Source organism: Vanessa atalanta, chromosome Z (genome assembly GCF_905147765.1).
Source record: "Vanessa atalanta chromosome Z, ilVanAtal1.2, whole genome shotgun sequence".
NCBI lineage: Eukaryota > Metazoa > Arthropoda > Insecta > Lepidoptera > Nymphalidae > Vanessa > Vanessa atalanta.
The window spans coordinates 12,222,501-12,246,237 of record NC_061902.1 but is presented as its reverse complement, the minus strand read 5'-3'; the positions used below and the strand labels follow the sequence as shown (position 1 = coordinate 12,246,237).

The following is a 23,737-nucleotide window of genomic DNA, read 5'->3' as shown; positions in this document are numbered from 1 at the left end:
AAATTATTTGTCACAGTCGAGATATACTTTTGGAGTCAATTTTGAACAAATTATTCTTAATGATATTTGCAATTCTGTTTGCACTTCGTCGTCGTTTCCAAGTATATCAGATACCGGATTCCAATATATAATATTATATTACGTACGAAAAAGTACATTATTTAATTATGGGAAAAAAATGCTCAGAAAATATTATTTAACCACTTTCATATTATTAGTTAATTATATATCTGTCAAAACACTCTTATAATATAAACTTGAAAATGTCATTAAATTCTCATATCAAAACAATCTAAAGTATAATTAAAGACTGGTAGGTACAACATCGTTAACTGGTATATATATGGTAATAGTGTTTATCAATCAAAAACTTTTAACACCTCTTTAATGCTATGACTATTCCGCATAAGAGCGTATATGAAAATTATCTTACCTTAAGCAATCGCTTCATTCCATGTGCAATAGCATCTCATTTCAGTCAATCAGCCCGCAATCAGAGCCATGGCTAGACCGGTTCTATCCGGATTTTACCAGTTACCACATTTTACCTGTAGCGAGTCTTGCGGTACCTCAACTTTGATGCGTTTTTGCGACCAGGTTTAATGTTTACATTTCAACACGGTCAAGATATATGTACGGCAAGAAGCGCTACCATTAAATAAATATTATATTTTTTATGCGTTTGCAATTGGACTGTCGGATATTGTTGAAGCCATTATGGCTTTCCGTAACTAGTTCTAATGACAAAAAAAAACGGTTTTCAAACGATAAAGTAATGTCATGTCACTGACTTATCTTCTAAATTATTCTAAGCCTAATAAATTATTTTTTTGTTTTAACCTAAATGAAACAGGATACATGCTAAAAGCACACGTAAATATAAATAACGACTGTGTGTTTATATAGTTCTGTTTATGTGTAACAAACATTATGTAATATACCTATCTAAATAGGTTTTTGTATTTGAAACACGTTCGTTTAAGGATATGGAAGAATTGCGGTGATTTATTTGCGACAGACGCTAGAATGTAATCGTGTTCAATGTATATATTATAATTTCTATAATATAATTTCAGCAATTACTTAAAATGTCTGGATATTAGAAATTATATAATATGGTTTAAATTTAAAATGCAGTAGGTTCGCTACATAGTTTTAGTTTAGGTAATTGAACTCGTGTTTCATAGACATGTTGATCATGAAGTAAAACATAATGTAACTACGTCATGTTTTTATTGTTTTATTTGTGTTATTTTCTATAATGTAATCAAATAAATAAAACCTTCATAATATAAACACATTAAACACTTCCAGCAAGCTAAACACGCAGTAGCGCGGGCTCACCACGTGCACACGTACAGGTAGACCGGTCGGCGCGAGCAACCGGTTTTAGTGGAAAATTTTTGCTTTCCTCCCTCTGTGGGACAACTCAGGATCGGTGAAAGGCTGTAGTAATCGAACTGTGCTAATCGTTAAATGGTTCCTGTTTTCTGCTTTGTTTTTTGTTGAACATATCTTCATAAATATTTTCAGACATTATTTGTACTTCATGGAACATTACACTTTTGTATGATGATTGACAATGATAAAGAGAGATTTTGTTCAAATTTTTAACTAAATATAACGAAGCCTAGAGGAGATATTAGTATGTAGCCTTTCTGTTATTTTGTAGGAAATATCAAATACTTATTTAGTTATCTACAGATTTTGTGCTTGTACTGGTTCAGGGTCGGACTGGACTCGAACGGCCGAGTGGATCTATAATAATTATGAACAGAAATATTTTCAAAGAAGTGACGCTAGCCTAAATAATTTTTCAAAGTTTTCCTTTTGATTTTATGTAAAACCTGTAGGTAGGGTCGCAGCCGGCATAATATTAATTAACATTTTTAAGATAAATAAAGACGACAGTTTGCCCTTTGATTAGATTTAATAGTGTAGTATGTTAACTGTAAATTGACTTATTATAAAACTTCATTGATTTAGTGATTTGTTTAACAAACACTTATGCGCTCGAACGTTAAGTATTTTTATCACTTAACCATGTAACATTTCTTAATCTTTCAATGTACTTTGAAGGTTTCATTGAACTGTTTTGAGTATTTAAATGATAAAATGTGACGAATAGCTTGTGCTGGTAGGGAGGCAACCTGGCAAACGGGCCACCTGATATGCCGTGGTAACTACCGCCCATAGACATTGGGGCTGTAAGAAATATTAACCATCCCTGTCAATACGCCGCCAACCTTGGATAAAAAAATGTTATATTCCTTGGGTCTGTAGATACCCTAGCTCACATACCCTCCAAACTGGACCGGACTATGGTTATCAATTCGGCTTTATTATTCTTTCTTTCCCAACAGCTCTAACGTATGTGAACTATTTTATTTTCTGAATTCGATCGACGATGATCCTATTTGAAATTGAAAACTAATATATGAAATTGAAAAGTGAGTTTACCACTTGTTCAGTGTATTATTAAAGGTTTTTCATTATTCTTATCTTATAAAATATATGAAGTTTGTTAATGGAAATGCGGGGCCTTGTATGTCGCGTTTGTCGTCGAGTCGCGCGGCTCGTTGCGAGTTTTCTCCGTTTACGCAGAAACGACACAGTTTCAAACATATGGTAGTGTGTAGTTCTGTTTATGCAAACGCGGGTGGTAATGAGACGAGTGGTACGGTGCATAGGGAATGACAGTTACCGCCACGGCCACGACAGCAGATAGTCTCATTTCAACAACTCTCAACACAGACGTGTGTAAATTGACAATGGAGTACGATTATCTTACTCCATTCATCTATGCCAAGGACAAATTAATACACGCGTACGCAGGGTAGGTGGTGGACGGCGGCTCGACGGCGTCTGCCGCCGCATGCACTGCTACGAGTAGCACTTAATATCGATAACCCACACACATAAATTACGATATGTTTGATTAGACTGCGAGACGCAACGCCAGACGCTCCACGCAACGTCCTTTGTCTCCTTGAATGAGAACTAAGTAACTAAATAATAAACTAACTAAGAGTCAATTTTAAACTGTTTAGTGTCGACCTACTCAATACTATTTTTTATAAACATGTTAAAACATTTATTTATTGCATATATACAAAAATAAATTAATTTTAATAAATACAATAATTAGTGACCTTAAATATTTGCATGAAAGTTCATTATACTTAAAAACCGCATTTAAATGTTTATAATCATTTGATTTCCTTAATTTTTTCCCATATTCTATTTTAATATATTAAGTCGATTACAATTTAAAATAAGTAGTGAATACATTTGTATCAAAAGGTTTTGTTTTTATGTGACATTATTTAAAAATGACTTTGTAATTATTGAATAGTTCTACGTGAATGCCCAAAAAACAAGTGTTGAAATAATATTTGTCCTTGTATTTCGTTATTCAGCTGAAATAATGTTGTATATTACGATTACAAGTAGTATACAATATTTTTCTATTAATTCTAAAATTTAAAAATACATTTATAAACATTTCTCAGTATTAACAATCATTATTTTGCACGTCGTCCTCACGTGATTTAATAATAATGATATTTATATATTTCACATATGTCAAGACTCAGATACATGTGCATAAATGTGCATGTAAAACGGTAGTTACAGCTGTCGGAGTCACGTTAGGCGGAGGCACTTGGCCAACTGCACATTACTTAGATATAATATTATGTATGATCACATTCCCATCAATAAATTTTCCTATTATTTGTAATAATTATGAAGAGAGAAGTTATGACATTTTCTGTTGTATTTTATATAAATAATGAGTGTAGTTTAGCTTACGTTTTATTTGAAAAAAAAAGTTTTTTTTCTTAAACTGGAATAAATTAATAATTTTGTGCAAGTCTACGATAGACCGATCGAAACCTATCCACAATTATAGATTGTTAAAAAATAATAATGATTTATTAGTCGATCCTCAAAATTCGTATAATCGAGATATTTCGATATTAAATCCATGAATTTCAATGACACTACCATTCAACGGGCGGCCATGTTTGACGTTTACGGGTGCGTTCAGAAAACATGTTTCAAATAATAATTTTGTGCAGGGGTAAGGTAGTTAGTATATTTATATTTGTTTAATTTTATTTATTAGAAGCGAAGCCGGGTTTTTGTCTAATTATCAATGTTTTCCTTCTTCTCAATGTTATACATGTTAGTGAATATCAAACACGTAAGATTATTTGTTATATATTGTATTGTATACTAATATATTTGTGCATCTCCTATAAATGTGTGACGAAGATATGTTTTTTAAATGTTTTTCACCAACGACCCAAATTGTACGGTCGTCGGTGTACACGGTGTCGTTTACGACGGACTTATGTGTATTAAAACTCATGACATCATTCATTGAGTACTTGATGCTGCGCCAATATTAATTTAGGTACATTTATATTACTATAAATTCTAATAATATACAAAAGATGACCAGTCAAATATACAATTATTTTCTAAATTTTCTATTTTCTATTTTCGTCATCACATCTTATAAATATGCATTAACTGGATATTTCATTGCTTTGAGAGTATTATTAATTTACTACGGGTCGCCCGGAATTCGACCGTAGTTCATTTCTAATGAACATATTAATTCGATAGGAATAATAATCAAGAAATAACATAGGGGAAATAAGGCTCAGCTGGACGATACTGTCATTATTACAGTAAAAAAAACCTTAACAGAGCGTAGACTATGAAGGTTTTATTTTATTTGATATAATGTATTTGTAAGACATATTATGCAAACATTTTACCTTTCTGCTCTCCTTCTTTATATGAAGTTAAATTATGCCAAATCTCATATATAATATAAAATATTTACATGTCAAACAATATTTAATAGTTATTTCGTCAGCGGTAGACAGGTATGCTAATTAGGCAACAGTTAAAAATGCACAGCAAAAACCATCTAGTTTTGTCCGATGGTCCAAGAAAGAGGGTTATGTTTTTCTGAATCCGTCTAGTAGGTATGCAGGCTCTGTACCCTAATCGATTCCAAGGTTTTTGATATAATTATAAGTTTTACATGGGGGACCAAAAACTATTTTGTTTGTTTATTTAGAAGCAAAAACCGATATCGATATGGAGTTTTAATTTTAAAAAATTTAGAATTATAATATATACTGACCACAGGATGAAAATTATTTGATCAAAATATATCATTAAATTTAAATGTTTCAAAAGCGATATAAATTGAAAAGAGGCTGACAAGTTTTGATTAATTATTCTTAAAACAATGTAGTCTAATGAATTTATTGGTATGTTGCAACCTTCCTCTTAGAGTTTCTTGCGTCGGTCAAAGCGCCCCCAACCAAGGGATTTAAGATGTGATGACCCTTGACTTGGCCTTGTAATTACACTGGTTACTCACCCTTCAAACAGAATACAGCGAAAAAAGTCATTCTGATCGCCAGTAGAAAATCGTTGGAAAGGCAGGTCGAATAGGTCGAAAGGCAGTGATACCCAGACGTGCTGTACAAAACTCTACGATCAATTATTTATAAGTAACCTTAAACAAATTTATAGATTTTTGATGATATGATTTATATTTAATGATATTTAGGTATGTACTTGGAAAACGTGTTATTAATGAGAAATTTCACGTCGTGACTGCTTTAATGGACAGGTCTACTGACTGTCACTGTCTACTGATAACAATTTATATTTCCTTTCGAGAAAAAAATCACCTTACTATCTGTGAAGAACTACAGGTAAAAATAAACAAAGATAACTCACATTGTAAATAAAAACATGAATGTCTTTTTTTTACTTAAAGTATTATTACAATATACTCGTGTATAGAGTTATGGAAGACTAGAAATATGATAACCGTTTCATTGTTATTCTATTTCATTTCTATAAGAATATAATATTTTAACCTAATATTTAGAAAACTAAAAATGTTTGTTTATTTTTTACATATATAATTAGAAAGAGTTTTTAAACGGCTTATAATCCAAACAATTGAAATTAAAAGTCATTTGAAATCAAATTTCTCATGACTAATTATATTGTTTACAAATTTGAGAAAATACTATTTTTAGTAAAATTATGTACATAGCACAAGATAAATTTGCAATAGAATACTGTCATCGTTATTTTACGAAACTAAACTTCGCAAAAAATATGTGAAATGCTGATTAATGAGGGACCGAAAGTGTTGGCAAGCGCCGGCGTCGACTCCTTACGAGTTGCGCCGACGTTCACGCCGCGTTGGCGTCGCTTTGACGTCGGTTGGCACGCCCGTATAAGCGCTGCTCGTGATAGATATGTGATTGTGTGAGGTTTTTTGTTGTTGTAAAACCAAAATACACTCGTTCCTATTGAAACAATATTAAAAGCTCAACATTTTCAATATCCAAAGTAAATCGTCCAATGAAGCTATTACTTATAATTAAAATTGCCTCTTATTTAGAATCTAATATAGCTATTGTCTATTCCAACCACAATATAGCTGAGGTATTAGCTAATAGCGTGGCATACATAAATCTAAGGCTTGTTTATCTTTACTCCTTCTTCGATTGGAATAGACTATATCTGTAACTGTACTTTGATATTGCAATTATTTTAAACACGTGTCTACGTCCATAGATTATACTCATTAATATAGATATCGTTACCTAAGACAGTCTGCAAGCAAATTGTTGTTCGTAAATTATTTCAAATGTGCACGAACTTTAGACGAGTAAAAAAATCTCGTTGATTAAACTGGTACCTGCATCTACCTACTGAGTTTTTACAAACATTTTATTTTTTGTACTTTTTTATGATACAAGTCTAATGATATACTCGTAGTTTAGTAATCATAATATATATATAATATATGTTTCGTGACAATAACTCTTAGCGGAATAATTGCTTCGGAGACACGGAATGAGTCAAGTGTCATATAAAGATAAAAAATCTTAATAAATTTGTATCTATATTGAACTATGAAATTTTACACGTGACTTATCATGTCTTTTTATTTAATATAAAATGACATTCCTTGTCACCTTCCGGCTAAAAACTATGTCGTTGGTTTGTAAAGAACCAAGAATTACATTTTCGCATTTATATATTCTGTGGTAATTACTCGAGTCGAAACGATTATAGTGAAGGTCTTTTTCGAGTTTTAGTTCCTGATATTGTTTAACAGATAAGTACTTATATTGTTACACAATATTGCCTCGTAACGATATCTCTGCCCGGCTAACAAATACTATGTGACACAGATGTGGGTAGTATATAAAATACATAATTTTACACCACCCTTTAATTTTCTTACACCAGGCCAAGTGTTTTTAATATTGGTGTAGAGAATTGCAAAATTCGTTCTAAAATAATCAATTATTCGTAAATTTCGAAACAAAAGATTATTTGCTTACATGTATGGATGTTATATGCCAAAAAAAAAAACTAATATAAAATGGTGATATTCATATTAATAGAGACGCCTACGCAGGAAGATTATGCGCCACCGGAATACAAATCCTCGTCCTAATTGTACTACGTACTTTTGATTGTATTATATAAGCTTTTTCATAAAAATAATTACATATAATTTCCTTAGAATACTTGATACGTACGACGTTATCCTTAATAATTGTAAAACTTATTAAATAAAATATTTATAGTTAACATTTGTTGTATTACGATGCACTACACATCGTAATACAACAATCTACTATCTATATATACTAGCGAACCACCCCAGCTTCGCACGGTGCAATGCTGATACTAAATATACTACAGAATGTCTTACAAGATTCACAGGTTTTAATATAATATACCATTGACTTTTTTGAAGACCTTATTAAGGTGTACAATATTGCAGTACATTATTTTGATCTACTTGTCTCGTAGGGTCAGCCAGCGTTTGCAATGTAAACGCAAAAAAGTGTTTATTTACGACATCACTTTAGAAACCTCTGAAATGATCAGTGTTTCTCTACTATATTGTATCATACATTCGAAACGAAACCATTCTATTTAATAAAATTAAATAATTCTATATCATTAATTCGACATAATGTAATCGGCACTTAAAAATTAAGGTAGGTATGTATGATTTAAAAAAAAATAGACCAGGGTTAGTATATGAAAGTTATGAATTGTTCTGCTTTAAACAGCTTCAATGAGAACTCATACGTGGGTTCTTCATTGTTATTCATTAACCTTAGCTTAATTTTCAAAATGATTTATGACAACACGTTTCAGACAAAAAGCGTACAAATTTCCGACGATTTCTATTTAAGACGACGATAAAATATTTACTATAAAAAAGGGATCGAGTAACGATACATTTGGACACAGCCGTAACTTATAGAAAAGCAATTTGATCTATACTTTATCTCTTTAATTTTGGATGTAATTTATATTTGATTTGAAGTGAAAGGTATATTAATGTACTTAACATTTCAAATTCTACAGTACCGATTACATTCACACCAAAAAGTTAAATTCTAAATATAAATTTACCGAGACGCTCAGTGAAGGTCGGTTGGTACACTCCTCTGTGCCATAAAAATTTTATAAATCTTTATAAGTGTTATTGTTTCTTATGCTAAACTAGTGTTATGGAGATATGAAACGTCATTACAACTTGGCAACTAACTGATTTTCCCGCCTATACCACGGAATCTATTTTCGTATAAAAGCGGATACTTTGAACTTACAACAAGCCATGGCCGTGATAAAGAATAAACAAAACTCCGAATAATTTATACATAACTCTAATTCGATTGACACGCATGTTTGAACATAAAAGTTTATTGACAAACAAACTGAATAGGTACCTACTTGCTATTTGTTGTTTGGACTTCCAAAACGAGACTATTTCGTTTATTATATTTCCATTATGATACATAAGTAGCATTTTGTCAAAAAAACATTTACAAACAATAGCAATAACATATTATTTTTGTGCACAAATCATCACTCGTAAATGAAATAGGTACGTTAGATAAATATTCAATGCTCAACAGTTGCAAATGATGGGTAATAATAGTCATCCACTAATGGTGCTGCTAATAAAATTATCGTAGGTTATGTACCTTGTGGTTGTAACTAATCTGGCTAAATCCTATTCTATCTGATACATAGCAACGTTGTTGGAGGCAATAGAATAAGTTGAACAGGGGGAATCCAGTACCCATCCAGACGGGCTTGCCCATAAGTCCTACCATCACTTTAAAACATTGCTTTTTAAAAATATTTAGTGCTTAATAAATTATTAAATATATTGTAATCATTTTTAGTTCTCGTATTATTAAATGAAGATAATGAATTTTATATCTTAAAATATTAATATGTACAAAAATGATTGGTTGTAATTCACGCAAATAATAATGATAGTTTTAAAATATAATAAATATTAATAAGTACCTATGTGTTTGTATTTCAAAGATTTTATGAAGGCGCTAAGCTACGAGTACCTACCTACATTGCACATTCGAATCGCTTTATTTGTTGTCATCCTTTGCTTTACTAATGTAATAATAATAACAAACTACAGGCCGCTTTGAAGTTATTATATTATTTATAATATTATTCAAATGTTATTACTGGTTATTTTCCGTTTGTTAGGAGCCAACGATCATGATAACTTGTAAACCGTCCAGTGTTTGTACAAGGTTCTTCACACGCAAACATTCGTATTATGTTAACCACCGTTTAACTTTAAAATTATCTCGGATGACTGTACTACATATTATTTTGATATTAAAAATATTTATTCTATACAACTTCTCGGTATTTAGTTACACTTGTTTACAGATGTCACGCTTCGGTGAAATGACAGCGGTTGTTTTCATGTTTTTCTATGATGGCTTTAATCACGGTTTTTTTAACAGTACCATTTTTATGCTGCCATATAGTCAACCTTTTGGATAACTTATCTTAAACGTTTCACTTTACAACTGAGGTTCATCTCATATATGTGAACGTAAACGCGTAATTCCTGTCGGATAATTATTGAACAATATTGTTATTCAAGGTAGATGTTGGCACGGTTTAATGGACCGTAAAAACGTCGAAATATCGACGAGATAGTGATCGATGACATTAAAGTTCGCTGAGCGGGCGCAGTCGCAAGACGGACTGTTCTGGACGTGACGGAATCCCGTTGTTCGTTTTTATGAGAAAATAAAGTTATATACATTTTTATATGATACATTAAATCCTTGTTAAACTTAACAAGTTTAATGTAAAAACGCATTATCGTAGTTACTATCAAGTCGTTTTAAAAATGAGTTTTGCGATGATGGTGACATTACATGTAACATATGTGGGTAATCGTAGTTAATATTTATAAATCCATAATGAATACATTAGTTGATTTTTTTAATATTGAGCATGCATATGAAGTTCGAATGCTAAGCAATACAAGATGATCCTACCTAGAATACCTTCCATTAACTTCTCAATTTGTAACTAATTTAATATTTTATGAATGATGTCACAACAATTTTGTCTGTTGGCGTCAATTAAAAATAGTACTAGGATTGTGCATTTCGTACATTTTAAAATGTGATCGTATTAATAAGAACTACTCACTTATATATTTCCTTCTAAAATCTAATGTTAAGTTGATGTATCCGTGTAACGTAAAAATGTGTGCACCTACTATAACAAGAAAATGTTCCAAACTTCAATATGTATTTTATATCCACCAAAACATGTTTATTATAGTATTTTTATTTTTTTATCAAAGTGTATATTTTCTTTCCAAATTACTTATTTTGCAATATAATCCTATAACATTTTCAAAGTTACAATATATGTTGATTTTATTTATTGCAATTTTGTAACTAATGAATCTTTCAAACGTAACCACTAACGTAACATTATCTGCACAATCACTACTTCAGTGCTATTCACTAAAGATTCCTCAAAAATAATCTCTTTTACTTTTTTAATAACGTAGATGATCATTTTAATGACAGGTTTTTAATTTACTCAACTTTTAAGTTACCTACGTGCTTATATTTAATTGTATACACTAAATCTTAAGTGTAAACTCACTCACTGCTTCCTCGTTATCAACCCGAATCCCAATGTCTTGACTTTAAAAAAATATGTAAAACTAGTTTTTTTTTAAATATTAATTTCATTTCCAACATTATTTCATGAGCGACATAATCATTTCGCGACTTCGTTCAAGTAGTATCTTTACTAAATAATAAACATTTTTATGGATTTTATGTCAACAACAGCGATGTAAGAATAATCTATGAAAATCAAAATCATGTTTAATGAATCTTTAATATAACAAGGACACAAACACAAAACACATTTTCATGTTTTATTCTATTCTAATTACCCGGCGTTTATTTCACGACTAAAATAAAAACGTTATTGAAGGACAAACATACGGAAAAAGATTATTATAGTTTTTATTCGGCCAAGAATGTTCGCGGATGTATTACGAACAATCCACGAAAGTTCACAATCGGATGAATGTCTTAGCAAAGCAGAGAGAAAAAACAACAACAATATTAAACACAACAAATATTTTTATTTTAATATAAACATTAAATATGGCATTATGAATATTCAATTATATTACTACCTACATATATTATTATATATGGATGAACCTCTATAAAATAAGGTACGCAATATTTTCTCAAATTAACGTCAAGGACTACTTGTATGTTAAAGTAGCTGACATACTTAAACTGATAAAATCATATAAAAATATACTCTTGGCTACTCATTGAAATACTTGATGTAAATTATATACTTGAGATTTTAGTATTTCTCAGCAAATTATAACCACTAACCAATGTCGAAATTACCGTATTAAGCACAAAATTTATCATAATCTTAGTGAACATAAAGTATGGGATACATAATATATATAATCATATACGTGTAAGTAAACACCGTGTTTAGTTAAACTGTTTTAAAGAAATATTTTAAAAACAAATTTATTTTGTACAGAAAGTCCCTTATAAGAATTACTTTCTAAAATATCTCTACTGCAGTGGTGTCTCTTCTAAACCAATACAGGGTACTTCTAAACCAATAAATATGTACTTGTAGGCGTTCCATATTAAAATATTGACTACACAAACTACATTTAAACGTCACCTTAATTAAGCGTGCGCAAAATTCTAACTCAATAAATAAACTGGTTTAAAGTTCAGTTGCCAGATTTCATCCACACATACTAACACATACATTTTACATATAACAGGTGAACAAAATGCGCCAGGAGATTTTATGCCTTTCAAGATCTAGCGCAATCACTTTGAGAAAAAAAAATCAAATAAACGAGTCACAGAGGAAATAAACAAAATCACATGAATGAGTACTCTGAGACCGATAAATATAGATGACTAGTTAAATTGATTGTGGCGAACAATATCCGATAGAGCATAATTGAGACATTTGCATACAGGATGGCAGTTGTTACGTGTACAGTCGGCTACGGAATTAAGGTCGAAGGGGATCCAATTTGCGCTAGGAATATCCTGACCTCACTAATTCTATTTTGGTCTAAGTCTGCCATAAACATCGTGTGTTGTAACACGAGCTCGTGATTCATTCAGTAATCGGGCTAAGGTACAGCACTCTAAGGTTCGTTGCGTTGAATGAGGAGAGGAAATGAAATTAATTTTGTTAGGTATAGGATGTTGTGTCCGTTTCTCGTTTTTTATTACAGTTGGTTCAAGTAAGCTGTATGATAAATGTGCAGTCGTTTATGCTGTATACTACTAGAATTGTAATGGGTCTTCTATAATCACGGATCGGTACAATTGTAAAATACTAAGTATGAAGGTTGTTGAATGTTTTTCTTATGTATGTTATTCTTTAATTATAAAAGTACAGCAATAAAAGTGTTGTTGAACCCGCTGTAGTCACCGCGACTTATAAACGATGAGTTGTGTATTATTTAAGAAAATCCATTAAAGTCAAATATTTAAATATAATTTAAGGACCTATCATTAGCTCCAATTATGAGTAATTTCAATAAAAGTAACGGCGAGTACTTGGCAAAGACCATTTCTTCTCTTGAAAACAAGACTTGAGGCTCCAGAGCTAAGCATGTGAATTTCATTCGACACGTGGAGTTTTTCTCACGATTTTTCATTTCCTTTACGACTAAGCACGAGATGAATAACAAACACAGCTATTTTAATAAAATATCATAGATTTTTAATCAGTTATCACAATTAATAGATTCCTTGAATGTATAATTTATATCAATTAAGATTTTCTAATGTAATTGTAGTGTGTCACCACATAAGTTCATAACTTCGGCATATTTATTATTCCTCAATACATTAAGTGCATGCATATATAAGACATAAATAGCGTATTAAAAAATATTTTAAGAACGATTTAATACGGCTACAGGTCGTTAGCCCTTGAACCTGTTTTGATGATCCTTTATAACCGTAAGAATTCAACAAATAAAATGTAAATTAATTGCTTAAATGTATATATTTACATATGACTGATACCAAATATATTTTATATTCAAAACAAAAACCTTCTTCGTCAACGTCACATTAGATGCAAACCCAAAGTATTCTAACGCCTTATAGCAATAGTTTCTATTGCGTTACCCCTTTTTGCAGGTTTGTTAATCCAGTATACTTCATGTCGAAATAGCATAAAATCTTAGTGCTATCTTATCTTACTTTTAATGTTCTCCGTAGGTGATGAATAGAATGATTAATATCGATTATAAATGCGAAAGTGACTCTGCCTAAAGTCTGTATGTCTGATGAAATTTGGTATCAATCAAGTTTGAACCCCAACGAAGGACGTAGGCTATCTACTTTATGCCTTACACCTAACGACCAACCACTAGTTTTTTTTAATTTATTTACTACACAGCCAATATCTAAAGCCTGCAAAGGTTAATATAGTTATTTATGTGACCTATTAAAAACGAAGATGTCGTTTCATGATGTCGAATGAAACGCTTTAAGTTTTCAACTTGTTTGTAACTGAGCTGTCCTCCCACTTTCTGATTACGAATATAATCTAACACTTCCAGCTATTTAGTTGATTCTTCTCATCAGTGCATAATTTGTACATAATATGTTCAAATACAGTTATGTCCATGGTAACTATGTATTAGGATCTGTGCTTCTACCTTCTTAGAAGGTCAAACCGCGACAATTAATGAATAATTGTGTTATCGTTTATGTATACTATTAAGTATGTTATGTACCAATATATTTACAAAACATGCTAATATTATAAGGCATTAGTAAATAAATTCAAACTTTAAATAATAAAAATTGCCATTCTTTCCTTATAAAAATAGAACGTTTCTTAGAAATCACACATTTTAAGCGAACAAAATATTTAAATAAGTGTTAGTAAATATTCAAGTAAGTCAGAATTTTTCACCAATAATATGTTCGCGCAATCTTCATTAGCACAAGATTCCTAACAAATTGAGTTAGGCAAAAATAAATATGTAAGTAACGTTATAATACTACATCACGACGAGCATTGTTATTTTTTGGACCCAGTTATCACACTATAATTATACTTTTATTATATTTTACTTTCGGGAAACATACAGCATAGTGTAACACACAAACATTTGATACCAAAACTAAGTCTTACATAAGCCAAAGTTTCCACTATTACATTATATAATTAATAGATAATCAAAGTATATAAAATTGGGATTTCAAAAAAAGTATTTTAAAGTTTAATAAAACAAAAAAAAACAAAGAACATTAATAACAAATAGAGTTTTTTAAGGCTCTTATGATCTAAGACAGATTTACTTTAAATATATGTATGCTTTTAACGGGAACATGTGAGCATTTAATAAAAATGTTGTTAACTAAGTTGACAATTTATTCTTACATCAAGCCACCAAGATAAAGATTTAGTTTAATTTCACATTATAACTCCATGTATCGGTGTACAATTATTGAATATTATTCAGAAATTTCAACATTTAGATACCTATTTAAAAAATATATATATACATTTATTTTAAAAAGTAGCTATATACATATTACATATTTTCTAAGCCAATCAACATATTCAAGAAAATATATAGAAATATAAAAAATCTTTTTAAGGATTTAACCAATATTTCCATCAATTAAACTGATGCTATCTACCTTGAAGGCAAACACGGGTGTAGAAAAAAAACTTAGACAAGAAAAATGTCAAATCAATTTGAGTACATCGACACAGATAGTGTTCCATTGTACTTATTACTGTTATGGGGATTTGATGATGTCGTTGCCATTTAGTTTAGCGTGGGTGGCTAGCGGTTTTTACGGCACTATATACAAAAAAATACGTAAGCATATGATAGCTGTGTTGTGACTTTACCCGCATAAACTCCGTTTACGCGGAACAGTCCATCGTGCTCTGATTTCCTACCCTTAGAGCCACTTTATGACCTGTATGTTCAGGATAAAAGTTTGTGCTAGGATTGGGGACGACAATAGCCCAAGGGGGTAAACTTAAACTATTAACGTTTCAGTTATTGTTTAACATTATACTCTATACCATACGAAATTACACTTGACAACAAATTAAATTCAAACGATAAACATAGTTATAGTTTTATGCTCATTTCTCAACTCAGTTATTTTTCCTTTTTCAGGAAGCCGAAGAATGGGCCCGAAGACAGAGCGGTCCGATGGTCAATCCTTCTTTCGAACCCGACGATTTTCTTCCACAAAGGTAAACTTCACCTGGGTATTGTTTATGATATTTTTTAGATAAACGTCACTAAAACTAATAATCTAGTTCGTGACGATGTTTGCATGACATCCGAACAAGCTTCTGACGTCACGACTTAATGGCTCATTGTATTTTGTTTATTGTTAAAACTCCATGAGAATTCATAATTAATTGATTTGTATCTTAATTCTTCCACAAATTTCCTCTGAGTCATAAGAGACTGAATAAAAAAGTAAAATTTTCTTCGGTATGATCTAATGAAAGTTTTTCTCAATAAAAAACAAAATATATAAATTTATGAAGCTTCGTTATAATAGGTATACACATTTATGCAGGAAGTTAAAACACTACGATTTAAAACCAGATAAAAAATATATCTTAATATTAAAATTTATTCTATATATGTAAATGAATTATATTTTGTATATGTTCTTAAATTCGTCAAATAAAATTGGCTGCACTAAGAAATTTAATGGCCTGAATTCGATTACGCGATCCTATAATTAAATTATATCGAATCACCGTAAATGTAGGTCACAGAAAAACATACTTTCAATATCGAATTCTGCTGTTTATCAACCTTTACAAATCTGAGAAATATAATGTCGTAAATTATTTCCAAAATGACTTCTGTGGCCTTCGTTCTATATTCTGTAGTTTGCTGGCCTAACATAATATTAATATCATGCTATTTTTAAAACAACTAAATCTAATATTTTAACATTATAATCGTAATGTTTACTAAATAGTTTAAATCGTTTAAAATGCAACCTTGAGTCACGTTAAAATAACATCTATAAATCAATAAGCCGCAAACGTTTCTCGTCTCCTAGCAATCGAAAATGGCAAAGTAAGTTGGATTTACCGACGCCGCTTAAAATCTACTATACTTTTTAAAAATAACGTGATTATTTATTTTGTTAATACGACTACAATTAAAATTTAGCAATTACATTGCTTTTTACTCGTGTACTTATCATAATAAGCTGGATTTGTCTTACATTATATACCAATGATCTATTTTCTGCAAGTGCGTAAACATAATTGATAAAAATATTAGATTTTAATAAAATACATATCCCAATACAATGTGGTTCATGGAGAAAAATATATTGTATGTGAACATCTTTTTCAGTTTATCACCAGTTAAAGATGAGAAGAAGAAGCCAGGAGACAAAGGTATATTCCTCGTAAACATGAAGGAAAAGAACCTCCAAGAAGTCGAGGAATACGAACCTTATGACAACAGAGTCGTAGAACATCCTACCACGTAAGTAATTAGAATCTATTTTAATTAGGTACTAAAAATATATTATATTGTCATGGATAAATAAATTAGATAAACAATGTTGTGTTTTTCTTTTAAATGTCAATTCAATCATGACAAAAAGAAAGAGATTAGTGTTTAACGTCAGAACGTCACATAAACAATACATATAATTAAGGTTGATCATCTTTTAAGCGACATTTACTAAATACTCGTTTTAATATCGTGACATTTATGTAACCATACAATCGAAACCTTTCGCGAGTCGTCTCCCTTGACCGGTCAAATCGAGTTATAAAAATTCACAACACGGCCTGCTATGAATCAGGGTATTCAACCTTCTCGGCCATTTCCTCTTCCTAATTTCCTCAACGATCCATCATATCTTAGGGCGACAAGGACTTTCCTATTTATCTCGTCTAACATTGTTATAAAAACAACGTACTAAACTACAACTCAGCTCATGTTCTAGAGAATTAATTATGACGTTTAATGTAATAACTATTATCTATAACAGCGCCTTAAAGTCGTTCACGTTGGACTTTTCTTTTAAACAGAATAAATAAATGAAATCGTAAATAATATATAATAAATATAAATGACATAATATTTTATAATTAATTAAATAAATAATAATGTTAAATGACGATATAAGAGAGATTTGAATGTACCTATAAGAGGCTACTTATATCTACAGGTAGGTAGCTCTATATTTAGATTTTCAATAGGATTTTTTATACTTATTATTTAAAAATGAATTTAAGCTTAACTAATTTATTAAGCTTCGTTAAAATCCGTTTCTTAATTCCTTGTGATATATTTTATTTTATTATTGAGATTCGTTTTGTGTCTCTTTGTGTTCAAGCTATTTTCAAATTATATTTGATACGTAGATCCGACCTCGTGACATAGATTAAAATAATTTTGTAACACCACCGTTAATTTTTTGTAGTCTGTTAATTTGTAATTTAATAAAGTATATTGAAAAAAATATTTTATTAGTATTAGGTGTAGTTGCTTTTATTTATCACATAGGATTATGTATGTCACAAGATGCAATAACAACGCGTAAAAAATATTTGAACGTGCACTGAGTACGCATAGAGAGATCATCTAATGTAATATTGATTATTTTAAAATGTTTTGTTATATAACTTAAAAAAACTATCTAATAAATATAACTATTGTATTTTACCCAGGCGAAATCAGGGCAGTAGTGACCATTATTAAAATGAGGTCCCACGTACCTACACGCACCCACCGCCAAGAAACAGTAATAAACTTACATAGAATTTGTCAATACGACGCGTAACATTACTAACATACAAACATCAACTCGTCATTAACATAACTCTTCGTTGATTTTCGTCGTATATTATAAACACGTTCCTAAATTAAAATTACCTTCACGTCGTTTTCACTATATATTATAATATATATATATAATATATATATATATATAGATAAGTAGATATTTTTTTCCTTATGTGAATTACTAGAATCTTGACGTAATAACATAGGATTAAACTGAAAAACAAAATCAGATCAAGGTCTCACGTACCTAGTATTAGCAAAAAATGTTTCCTTGATTCAAATAAAATATATTTTTATTACTTAGATAAATCCTATTTTAAGTATTTTTTTCTATCATTCGAGGCAGATTTGCCTTCATTTGCAATTTGAAAGGTTAAACGTAAGAATTAAGGTCCTAGTGTTTATTTCCATCGTGATCGAACTACCAAGTATGTTTCGTAATTCAATACTTTCATCAGCAATATATTATAGGAGGTTATGAACTTACGTACTGCCATAATACCTAATACCTAAAAATATTGTTAAACGCGTTATTGCAAATATTTCTTACTATTTTAATTAATTTAGATATGATTATTAAAATAATTAAATAATATAGTATTTACTAAAAACACCAATAAATGTTTAGGTCCTTATATCATTAGCTAGTATGGCAACTGAATAATGTAAATGATTAATCGATTTACGTTTGAACAAACAAACCGAATAAAAGGTATCCCATCAAAAACATAAATGTAAAAATGAGAGCCAAGTTAAATATTATGATATATACCTTGGTTGTTGACTTCAACGACAAAAGAAGTGAGATCTAAATTTTTGCCAAGTTAAATAGCCCTTCTGAAATTTATTTATAACTACATAAAATAGCATTTCTTCTTATAACTTGGGATAATATATTGTTGTCTAAGGTCTGACTTGGCTAGTTCTCATATAAGAATTATATTATAGCCTTCGTAAGTTCTAAGCCTTTACAAATGAATTATAAACACAAATTAAGCACGCAAATATTCAATGGTACTTGTCTAGATATGAACTCGCAATATCTGGTTAAGATTCATGTTTTCTAGTGACTGGACCATCGCAGCTCTTAATGTACGTATATACTAACTAAGCAATACTGAGCTGTCCTCCATTCTTCTTAGATGTTCTGAGTTATAATTTGTTATTTTAAACACAAACTACAAGTTGTGTTTATAAACATATGAGAACTAGCCAAGTCAGACCTTAGGCAACAATATATTATCCCAAGTTATAAGAAGAAATGCTCTTTTATGTAGTTATAAATAAATTTCAGAAGGGCTATTTAACTTGGCAAAAATTTAGATCTCACTTCTTTTGTCGTTGAAGTCAACAACCAAGGTATATATCATAATATTTAACTTGGCTCTCATTTTTACATTTATGTTTTTGATGGGATATCACTACTTTTTGTATATAAATTATTAATAGGTACTTATTAATAACAAAATTAATACCAAATGGTTTTTGTTAAGCTATTCTATTTTCCTACGTTTACGGGGTATAATTGTCTTTTTTTTGATACGTTCTTATTTTTCTTGTAGGTACCTCTGAAATGTTCGAGTGAATTGTCCATTCAGTGTCCGGATTTTTTTTTACGCGTTTTCTGTTTATACTTAATTTGGCCAAGTAGGGGTGGTATAACGTGCGCAGACGGTTGTACTCTACAATAGAGCTCTCTTGTGTCTTGATTTGAATTGGACCTAAATTGATAAGATGTACTCCATCTAAGGTTTTAACTCTAGAGAGGCCAACGTAAGCCTGCTCTTTACTTAATATAGAGGAGCCTATGTCGAAAAGAGCACCGTCAAGGCGAAGGCCTTGTAATTTGTGTATAATAGTAGAATATGCTAAGCAAATAGAGAATTATTTTCTTTGAACATATATGTACATTACTTAATATCTGTAACTTGGTTTTGACTTCTAGTTCGCAAATTAAATTATGTTTAAATTGAATTGTTATTTTACGTGCGCTATTGCTGTTATCGACGTCCCCAATGTACCTTCTCTATTTTTCCACTGAACCCATTCATCAGTCCTTTGCTGACATCAGCATGCTTGCTCGATACTGTTCTTCCAAGCAATAAGGATCCCCGTTTGTAGCGCTAGAGTACAAACTTAAATCATTCCAGTTACGATATACATACTCTACTACAATCTCACGAAACCTATTTTATTGTTGTATACTAGTATACTCAAACAAAAAATATGCAGTCGAATAGACTAGGCAGTTTCCATCGGAAGGTATTGAAATAATTCTTATGAGCGCGGTTGCCACTCGCTCAGACACGTCCGCGGTAAGGTTTAATCGCAACGCTCCTAACCCGCTGCTCCGGCGTCGCGTCGCGCGCCGTGTACCGAAATGCCTATTATTATTTTTTTTTCAAGTATAATTATTTGGCACCATTGATGTGCGCTAAATGCTAGTTAATAACGTAATAAATACGAAAGTCGGCTATACTCATAAGTACTAAAACGGAAATATTTGGATTTAAAAACTTAAGGGTGGTATTCAACTTGTTATATATTCACGTGAAGACCTTAAAATCCACATGAAGACCGGCTGTCATAAGTTTTGATTGCTGGTTCTTACATAATTTTTTTATTATTACAGTTATTACAGGAACTAAGTATATAAGTGTTCCTATAGACCCAATAAAATGAAAAATTATAATAAAATGATAAAAAATTACCAGTTTCAGATTTTTTCCTTTATATTGGCCTAATTATCTACCTGCATGCCAAATTTGAACTTTCTAGGTCACCTGGAAGTAGGATATAGTTTTGATCTATAGGTCAGTCAGTGATAAAAATGACGATTTTTAGACGTTAATATCTAAATAACCATTTGAGATGCGTTTATGAAATTTGGAAAACATATGTATCTCGCGAGTCTCAATATATGAGCCAAATTTGATACATCTATGTCAAATAGTTTTTGAGTTATGAGGAGGTCAAAAGTGGCTCCAAATGGTTCGTGTAATATTACACACGGTGCTACTAGCCAGTTCTGTTACTAGAACTTGGCTGACACGCTACCGCGTGTCTAGATATTTATAACGGTTAGAGAATCAATGCTATGTCATTTAAACGTATTGATTGAATGTGTAATTGAAATTTACATTCACTCTAACTTTACATGTAATACTAGATCTAGATTTCATTCGAAATCCTGCCTAGACAAGTAATACATACTGTTAATAAAGGGATATGAGGCAATATTTAGCGATAGTATCTATTGCTGCAATACCTTAGTTTATATAAGCTGTAACGTTACTTGTTATTCTAGATAATTCAAGTTTGGTTTGTTAAAACTGATAAACTATTTAGGCGTATTACGATTCTTGTTGCAATTAATAATGTGTTTATTTCCAATGAAGGATATTCAGATATCACGATACTGTATAGGAAAACTATATAGGAAACAATTATTACAAGAGCACAATAACAATAAAGTATTATTATTAATAGCATTATAATGCACATATAATACATCACGAAATGTATGTTTTATAAAATACATGAGAAAAACGAAATATTTATAATTTAACAAAAATACTTGTTTCTTACAGGAACACAGAAACACTCCTGCATTTGCTAAAGGGAAGTTTAGGTACCGGTATACTAGCGATGCCGCACGCATTTGCAAAGTCAGGATATGTGGTTGGAACGATCGGGACACTCGTCATTGGAGTACTCTGCACCTATTGCATTCACGTTCTCCTTGACTCGTGCTACGTTCTATGCAAGCGGCGGAAAGTGCCTTCTATGTCATACACAGCGGTCGCTGAAGCGGCTCTTTCAGAAGGCCCTGACTGGTGCAAAGCATGTGCTCCTTATGCTGCGTAAGTAACCAAATTGTAATTTATTACTAATTGATGAGTACTATTTTATTTTAAGTTTCAGTAAATATTTAATCTATAAATATGTTAAATTTTTTTAGGAATGTAGTAAACGTATTTCTGCTAATCTACCAGATTGGTACGTGCTGTGTATATGTGGTGTTCGTGTCCGAAAACATTAAATACATTTTAAACAACCAGTTCGACCTGAAAGTCACTGCAGTTGAAGTCATGTTGTATATTCTGCTGCCCTTAGTACTGATGAATTGGGTTCGAGATCTTAAATACTTGGCACCCTTCTCGGCGATAGCCAATGCAGTCACTATCGTCAGTTTCGGCATTATCCTGTACTACTTGTTCAGAGAAGCTCCTGTTTTAGAGGATAAATATCCCGCAGGGAAGATCGCTGATTTCCCACTCTTCTTTGGAACTGTGTTGTTCGCTTTGGAAGCCATTGGTGTGGTAAGTAAAATAAATAAAGTCTTTATTATTCAATTCATAAAAAAAAAAAATATCTTTACTCAAATAAGGCCTTGATTATCACCTTAAGATATTTTTTAAATAATTTATGTAATCGAGATGAAAGAGAATGGGAGATATGACGCTATTCTATATGTACCTATGTCAATATTGTAAAATTTGTCATTAACGGGAATCACATACTGCTCTCAAGCACAAAAAAACTATTTCTAAACTGTGAAACTGTAAATCCTTGAAAATAATTTTAATAATTAAATTGAACATATTTTCAAGCCAGTGCCTATATTCTTAACTTTCTAAAACACTGGCTGGCCGAACGATTCGATAAAATAAGATTATATCTATTAAAGGAATATAAGTATTTAAAATATCTCGTCCTTTAGATTATGCCGCTGGAAAACGAGATGAAGACGCCCAAGGACTTTGTTGGAAATTGTGGAGTCCTGAACCGTGCCATGATTAGCATTATAATTTTGTACATTGGTATGGGCCTGTTTGGATACCTGAAGTATGGCAATGCTGCGAAGGGCAGCATCACTCTCAATCTGCCTTCCGAAACTGAGACGTAAGTATAACTATCCTTACAGAATTACATGTTGTTTACTTCCAAGATACGTATTAATTTTAATAGTAAAGCAATGAATCCTCTTGATCTATAGACCGAATAATAGAGACTCTGAATCTACATGAATTTTGTTCAACAAAATGAAGGTTCTAAGACTGGGTGGTAGGGCTTTGATCAAGTCCTTCTAGGTAGGTTTCACCCACTCAGTAGAAATTCTACGGACAAACAGCAGTATTTAGCATATGTAGATGTATAGTATTGTGAGTGAGCCGGAGCAGGCACAAGGGACATAAAATCTTAGGTTGGTGACACATTGGTGCGATATAGGGAATGGTTAATATTTCTTTCAGCGGAGGTGACCACTTTTGTGGCCCATTTGCCCGTCCAACATTACATATACCAAAATGGGTATAATATTATATCTTAAATTCCAAAATAACTGTATTTAGTATTCTAATGTTTGGTTACTACGCTCTTTAGATACTAGATATACTAATAACAATCTTTTTTTCTAGGCTTGCAAGTGTTGTTCAAGGTCTTTTGGCGTTTGCTATT

At 31.1% G+C, this 23,737-nt stretch overlaps 1 protein-coding gene across 1 annotated transcript in view; it reads left to right on the top strand.

Annotated features, from left to right (window-relative positions):
- Nucleotides 1-23,737, top strand: part of LOC125075841 (proton-coupled amino acid transporter-like protein CG1139) — a 40,679-nt gene that overhangs the window by 14,880 nt on the left and 2,062 nt on the right. Inside the window, exons 2-7 of the mRNA XM_047687645.1 lie at nt 15,617-15,696; nt 16,832-16,966; nt 21,868-22,140; nt 22,239-22,599; nt 23,001-23,182; nt 23,698-23,737. The exon at nt 23,698-23,737 is cut by the window's right edge and continues 136 nt beyond it. Of these exons, the coding sequence (XP_047543601.1) occupies nt 15,617-15,696; nt 16,832-16,966; nt 21,868-22,140; nt 22,239-22,599; nt 23,001-23,182; nt 23,698-23,737 (1,071 nt within the window). The remainder of the gene's footprint in view (nt 1-15,616; nt 15,697-16,831; nt 16,967-21,867; nt 22,141-22,238; nt 22,600-23,000; nt 23,183-23,697) is intronic.